General features: G+C 38.9%; 1 protein-coding gene across 1 annotated transcript; it reads left to right on the top strand.

The window, feature by feature from the left end:
• Positions 1 to 5,475: 5,475 nt before the first annotated feature.
• On the top strand, positions 5,476 to 5,901 carry LOC138875068 (secreted RxLR effector protein 161-like). The gene has a single exon (XM_070153880.1). It carries the CDS (start codon positions 5,476 to 5,478, stop codon positions 5,899 to 5,901), a length of 426 nt encoding a protein of 141 aa, XP_070009981.1.
• Positions 5,902 to 7,924: the final 2,023 nt, after the last annotated feature.

The following is a 7,924-nucleotide window of genomic DNA, read 5'->3' as shown; positions in this document are numbered from 1 at the left end:
AGGAACATCAATAGCAGCGGACTCAATTTGGGCAGGTGCATCAGCAGGCGCGGTTTCAACTTGGCTTGTAGCAACATGCTTAATCGGGCTTGAAATAGTCGGTATATCCGTATCAGCTTCAACATTCATGAGAGCTTCAGCCACGGGAACTTCATCCACGGGAGAAGGGAAGTCCTGAGTTTGTTGAGCCTTTTCAATGGTTTCGTTGATTTTAGCTAACTCCAACTCCAGGTTGAAGTTTTCTTGGCCAGCTTCAAGTAGGGTATCACAACGGGAATTCAAAAATGCCCAAATTGCCTCAACAACAGATTTTTCTTCAAGGATCTTATAATCCTTTTCCCAAGCAACGATCTCATTTTTTAGCTCTTCATTTTCAGCCAAGGCAGAGCTATGGGAAGCTTGAAGAGAGGCGTGGGAGCATTCTAAAGCACGCACCTTATCATCAGAGATTCTGAGGTCCTCTTGTGCTTGAGTCAAATTTTGCACAAGCTCCCCAGCGTAAACTTCCTTTTGGTTTAAAAGAGCCTTTAATTCTCTGATCTCTTCACTAGCTTTAGATAGCTGCTCTGAGAAGGAGGACTCGAGACGCTCTTTTTCTTTTTCTGCTTGGTTTGAAGAGGCTTTTGTAACCGCCAATTCTGAAGTTAAAGCCCGTACTCGCTGCTCTAAGGTATTCTTGCTCTCTTGTAAGTTCTCTATATCAAGCTGTGCACTCTCAAATTGCCCCTTCCAATTGGTTGCTTCCAATTGAGAGTCGCGTGCTATCTTCTCCAAAGGGGCAATTCTTTTCATCAATTCTGTGCCGATAAGATTGGCCTAAAAAAAGAAATAAGAATCCCAAAGATGAAAAATTTTGCAAAGTAAAAAAGGGAGAGAAGAAAAATACATTCAGAGTGGCATGCACGATATCATTCATTAAAGTCAGGGAACGGTGGCTCTTCAACTTTGCTTTTTCAATTGGGCCAATAAGAGGCTCCGGCCATACATCTGCCTGACCTGACTTTCTCAAAAGGCTGCTCTCTACAGGAACTTCAATAATTACCCGCCTCATAGTGGCACTTCTACTTGAAGAGCCCGTTTCAGTATGATAAACGATAGGAGGGGGAATAGTCAAAGGAGGAGCCGGAGAAGAGGTAAGAGCAGTAGAAGAAGGAACGGAAATAGCTGGGGCCGGTAAAGAAGGAATCACAGGCACGGGTAATAAAAAAGACGATAAAGGTACATCGTCTAAAACAGGCCCGACATCTTCACGACCAAATCCACTGACGAAAAGTTGGTCAATAGACTCACGATCGTGGGAAGTGATGTCATCATCAGGAATTATTATGGGGTTTCAACAGGTTTGGTAAGAGAACCGAAACTTCAGCTTCATCATCGGAAACGATGCGTCTCCTAACTTGTGGCCTCGTTACCAGGGAACTCTCATTTTCCTCTTCTTCAGAATTTTCCTCTTTAGTAGCCTTCCTTTTCGCAGAAGAGGAACCCAAGACTATTTCTCGGGATCTTTCTAAATAGATACAAGTTCCTGAAGGAGTACGGGTTCCCAAAGAGACACGAGAGGCTGCAACTGCTTCAGCAGTAACCCCTCGAATAGTAAATCCTGACAAAAAGAAGGATAAAAGTTAAAACAATAAAGGAGAATATAGGCACAAAAAGAACAAAATGTGAACTCTTACCATGAGTCTTTACCTTCCAACCAAAGCGGTTAGAAAGTGTTTTCCAAGATCTACCATCCGTTGGTGCGATCTTTAGCAATTTATCTACCCAACCACGGAATTGGGAACATCCCCCACAACTCCCATGGTTGCTAAAAAGAAAAAAAAGGCGGGGGGGGGGGTAAAATTAGAAAAGCTGATAAACTTGAAAGAAGAAGGTACGAGAGGGATAAAAGACCTACGTGCAAAATTCCACTTCTCAGGGAAGGGAACATTATCTTCACCCACTAAACCAACAGTGGGGGCAGCAATAAATCGGGCATACCACCCACGATCCTTGTCATCTTCAGGGCTCACCAAAACTCTCTTACTCCTGGCTACTAGTGTAAAAACACCATTGCGAAAAAGCCTAGGTGAGTAAAGATGAATCAAGTGAGGGAAAGTAAAAGGAGCTTCGGCTTTAGTGGCTAAATGCCTTAAACAGGCAACAACCCTCCATATGATTGGGCCAATTTGACCCAAGCAGACATTGAAGAAACGGCAAATTTCAAGAATGACTGGGTCGATTGCTGGTCTAAACCCTAAAGTAAAAGGGTAAGTGTAAACAAAAGATAACCCAGTTAAATAGAAAGTAATTCTCTAATTTAGATTAGGGATAATAATGGGAAAATCATTACTCCAGTGACAGTCCTTACGAACCATAGGAGTCAAAACCTCTGTAATTTGAGTGGGGTAAGCATCGACATGATCTAATGCGGAAACCTGGTTTATAAGAGATTCCCTGTCATAGTAAAAGACAATTCTGAAGGGACTATATCATCTACTAAAGGTTTGCATAAAGGTTCAGAATGATCTATACCCCGAGAAGAAGATTTGTGAGAAAGGGAACCTCTGGTTCTAGAAGAAGGACCAGAACTAGAAGAAGGTGTAGACGAACCACCTCGAATAGATCCAAAACTACAAAGTCTACCTCCCCTTCTGTGCCTAACAGGGGCATTGGGGAAGGAGTCAGTAATGGAAACTCTCTCAGGGTTAGGGCTTGGAGAAGACATATCAAAGAAGAATGATTTAAGGAAGAAGTAAACAGAATTTGGAGAAATAAGTGTTCAATAAGCTTTATGTGATAAAAGACAAGGGAAAGAGTTATATTTATACTGATAAGCAACCGCCAAAGGTAAAAGTGCGGAGGTGGAAAGACCATAATTATGATAACTGGCACTTCATTAATAGTGGAACCGTAAAAACCTTGAAAAAGGCTGCAAAAACTGCAGAGCCAATGGGAAATCGATACGTGTACGGAATATTAAATGGAAGTGACAATTGAAGCGTCAATTTTGTCATAGCATTAATGGTGACAAAAATTCTCGTTTTAATGAAATCTACTTCCCAAATATTCAATTGATGAATAAATGGAAAGTGGGGGGACTATCTGTATTGGAAAAAATTGGATTTATATATGTAAGTAACATGCTGAGACACGTGGAGTGGTTAAATAGTCAAAGAATTATAATTAGTCAAGAGGTACGGGCAGCAAAAGAAACGAGCAAAGGCAAAGGAAAAGGCACGGGAGGACATTCGAAGGATTCAGTGCCCGTACCTATTTATGTCATTTATCAAAAGGAATGGATCTGATCACAATAAAGAGCACGGATACGGAATTTGACAAGCATTAAATACTGGATACGTTAGAGTATTTGTATTAATTACAATAATTGTGTAACGTAGCATTAAATGTCTTTAATTATTCATAATAGCCTCATTATGATTTGGGGAAAACGCATATCTTCAAGATACCTATAAAAGGGAGGTATCTGGTCACTTGTAAACACAAGATATGATTGGAATATACTTTGATTCACTTGTTCTTCTCCTGATTATATTCTGGTTACCTCAAATTACTTTCTTCTACATATTCTTTTGATTATCAGTAACCCGCGTTCTTCTAAATTCTAGATTTGACTAAAATTCTATTTTTTGGTTAAACAGAAACCTTTCCAGTCTTTTCTACTTTTGTGAAGCAGATTTAAGTAAAGATGAGCCATAATGTTGTGAGCATGAGATCTGATCATGAACCAAGTTAGACAATGAAAACTTTGATGAATGTTTTGCTGAAAATGGTATAAGTCATAATATTTGGTTCCCAGAATACCCCAATAAAATGGTGTTGTGGAGAGAAAAAATATAATCTTGAAGATATGGCAAAGACAATGTTAATGGACAATGGTGTACCAAAGAGCTTTTGGGCTGAAGTTATGAACACTGCATGTTATCTGATAAATAGGTACTTGATCAGGTCCCTCCTTAACAAGAACCCATATGAATTGCTCAATGAGAAAAACAAAAGTTGACTTACCTAAGAGCATTTAGATGCAAGTGTTTTGTTCTTAATAATAGTAAGGAAGAGTTGGGAAAATTTGATGCTAAGAGTGATGAAGGAATCTTTCTTGGCTATTTTTCACAAAGTAAAGCTTACAAGGTCTACAACAAAATGACTCAATATGTAGAAGAAAGAGTACATATAATCTTTGATGAATCATACCACTCAAATGGAAAATATTCACATTATAAGAATGATAAAGATGGAGATTATTCAGAGATCCCTAGAGAGGTTATTGATATGGAAAACGGGAAGGCAGACCTAATGAGTGAAGTCAAGGAGTCTAGTGAAAAAGATGCAATAGAACTTCCAGCTGATTCAGGGGAACCCGGTCCCTCCATCACATCAACTGAAGCTGAAAACAGAGTTGTTGTTGTTGTACGAGGCACTCCTGATCTAGAGAAAAGAATTGGTACTCGCATTTCCATCAATTCTAACGATGGGTCTCATATGGTAGAACCTAGTCCCTCATATCCTGAGACTCATGTGTCTAACTAGAAGCACAAAAGATCACATCTTCTCCAAAACGTAATCACTCCTTTGGATTCAGGAATTCAGACTAGATCAAAGACAAAAAACATGTTTGCTTTCTCAGCCTTCTGTCTCAAATTGAGCCGAAGAATATCAAGGAAACATTAAAAGATGTTGATTGGATTGTTGATATGAAAGAGGAGCTCCATCAATTCGAGAGGAACAACGTGGGGCACCTGGTTTCTCGACCTTCAGATAGAATAGTCATTGGAACTAGGTGGGTGTTCAGAAACAAGCTTGATGAGTTTGGCAATATAACCATAAATAAATCCATGCTCGTGATCCAAGGCTATAATCAAAAAGAAGGTATTGATGTATGATGAAACATTTTCTCCAGTTGCAAGACTGGAATCCATCAAAATTTTCATTACTTTTGAATCGCATATGGTATTCAAATTGTTCCAAATGGATGTTAAGAGTGCATTTCTGAATGGATACTTGAAGGAAGAAGTTTTTATCAAACAACCACCTGATTTTGAATGCCATGAGCACCCTATACATGTCTTCAAGCTTGACAAGGCCTTGTATGGATTGAAGTATGCCCCTCATACATGGTAAGAAAGGTTGTCCAGGTTCCTTGTGGAGAATGGCTTCACTAGAGGAAAAATTGACAACACTCTTTTTCTAAAGAAAAGAGGAAGGAACCTGCTAATTGTGTAGGTCTAGGTTGATGACATCATTTTTGGTGCAACAAATGATTCTCTGTGTGAGGAGTTTGCAAAGCTTATAGGAAGAGAACTTGAGATAAGTATGATGGGGGAATGAAACTTCTTCCTAGGTCTACAAGTTAAGCAAACCTCTAAGGGAACGATGATAGGTCAGCAGAAATACATTAAGGAGCTTCTGAAGAGGTTTTAGATGGAAAGCTAAAAGACCATTGATACTCCCATTGCTACTGCCACTCGGCTAGACATGGATGAACCTGGTTACCTTACAAATGAAACTATGTATCGGGGTATCATTGGATCTCTCTTATACCTAACAGCCAGCAGACGTGACATTCTGTTTAGTACTGGGTTATGTGCTAGATTCCAATCAAATCCTAAAGAATCTCACTTGAAAGTTGCTAAAAGAACTCTGAGGTATCTCAAAAGAACACAGGACCTGGTCCTCTATTATCACTCTGGAGAAAATTTTGACTTAATTGGGTATGCTGATGTTGATTATGCTGGTTATCTGGTGGAAATAAAGAGCACATCTAGCATGACACATTTTCTGGGATCATGCTTGATTTCATGGGTTACAAAGAAACAAAATTATGTGGCTCTCTCTACTGCAGAAGCTGAATATGTGGCAGCTGCCTCATGTTGTGCCCAACTCCTATGGATCAAGCAATAATTATAAGATTTTGGTGTATTTTCTAACTGTGTGCCACTGTTGTGAGACGACACAAGTGCCCTCAATATGGCAAAAAGCTCAGTTCAGAGTAAGAGGATAAAACACATTATTGTGCAACATCATTTCATGAGGGACAATATTGAAAAAGGACTCATTTGTATGAAGTTTTTCAAGATAGAGGACCAGGTAGCCGACATATTCACCAAAGCACTAAGCAGAGAGCACTTTGAAAAGAATCGACTAGAGCTGGGTTTCATCAAGTTGAACTGAGAACCTAGTCCCTCGATGACTAGCTATGAAAGATGGTAAGGTAAATTGCTAAAAAGTATTTTCTAGCAACTTCTAACTCAATTCTATACCGTTACAAGTAAACACGCATGGCAACTATAGGACAAACAAACAGCTAATGACATTGCAATTTGTTAGAAGGATAATACTTATATTTTTTCAAAATTAGTCAGGGAACTTGGTTCCCTTGACTCAGGTTAGTAGTCCCTCTTACACTCATACATATTTTTGAACTACTAGTGTGCCACGTCATTAATCTTTTCCTCCCTTTCCCATATCTTTTAAACCCAAACGATACCTCGTTTCAAACCGACCTCTCTACCCATTTATTAAATCATGTACATTTGTAACCGGTCCCTCCTTTCCCTATAAATACCCCCAAAAGGCCAGTCTCTCTCATAGTTGTCTACATCAAACACTCCATCTCTCTGAAAATCCTCTTCTCGTGTCTTCACTCTTCAAAATCGACCATTTCTTCTCCACAATCAGAGACTCCAAAAGCTACCACTAAAATCCATGTTGTGTCTTCGTCCCATGAAGCACATCCATCAGGATTGGAGCCTCAACCTTCACCCTTAGAAAGCCCAATTTCCAGCAAACCACCACCTCCAGCTTCCTCCCCCACTCCACATCGCAATCAAAAAAATCAAATTCCCAAAAAAATTGTTGTTTCTCCCTCACCTTTTGCTACCACAGAGAAAATGGAAGTAGAGGGACTTCTTCCACTTTCCATTTTCTCCAAACCACAGAAGAACTAGTAGAAGGAGATGAAGGTGTAGAGGTCTCTAGTCAAAGTAGTTGTCCCTGGTCTAGATGGTGATGTGTTAGCATCCAATGTATCTGAAACCCCAATAGTCCAGGAGTTTGATCTGAATGTGTTGTTGTCATCAGGTAATGCTCCACTCACTCTTACTGATTCTGCACTATTAGAAAATGATGGTGAGAAAGATGAAAATATTTTATTTGTTGTTGCTGAGGGAAGTCCATTTTAAGATTCTATGTCTGGCTGTGTGAATATTGGGGTTCGGGGGGAAGAACGAGGGAATAGGGATCGAGTGCCTCAAGGTGATACGACACCGGTCAATATTATAGGGGAACTTATAGAAGGACCTGGTCCCTCTGCCCAAGAGGAGTTCTCTGCTCCTACTTGGGATGAAACTCCATGCTCTACTAAATAGCCCTTGGACAGTACTGACTCTACCCCTTCCTCTCACCTTGATGCAACCCCTTTAGACATTATGTACCATGAAATGAAGTCTCTGTCAGAAGAAGAAGAAGATGAAAGTGAGGAGGATTATGAAAATTTGTATGTAGCCTTGTAGACATGTAATTTTTTACCCTTCCCGAGATTTTACCCTTTTTAGCTTTTAAATATTTAGTTTAGGTCTAATATAGTTATTTTAACTAGTTTTGACTCTTTAACTTTATTTTTATCATAAAATTGAAAATTACAAAAATAGTTTCATTTTTCTCTATTTAATTAAGGTATTAGGTATTTTTAGAAAAATGTTATTTTAACCCATTTTCATTTTTAGTATAATCCTTGAAAATATCAAAAATAGTCTCATGTCATAATATAGTTGTTTTAGTTAATTAAGATTAATTTTACATTTTTATAGTATTATTTTAGAAAAGAAATTAATATTTTTAGCCAAATTGCAAAAATTATGGAATTAAAATTTATAACCCAATTCACCAAGCCCAATCTTAAAGACCAATACCCTTAAACCCAAAA

Source organism: Nicotiana sylvestris, chromosome 8 (genome assembly GCF_000393655.2).
Source record: "Nicotiana sylvestris chromosome 8, ASM39365v2, whole genome shotgun sequence".
Taxonomy (NCBI): Eukaryota; Viridiplantae; Streptophyta; class Magnoliopsida; order Solanales; family Solanaceae; genus Nicotiana; species Nicotiana sylvestris.
Note: the sequence above shows the minus strand (reverse complement) of the source record. Positions and strands in the feature narration are given on the sequence as shown.

Excerpts from the sequence above, each read along its gene's own strand:
- LOC138875068 (XM_070153880.1), top strand. The coding sequence starts at position 5,476 with ATGGATGAACCTGGTTACCTTACAAATGAAACTATGTATCGGGGTATC.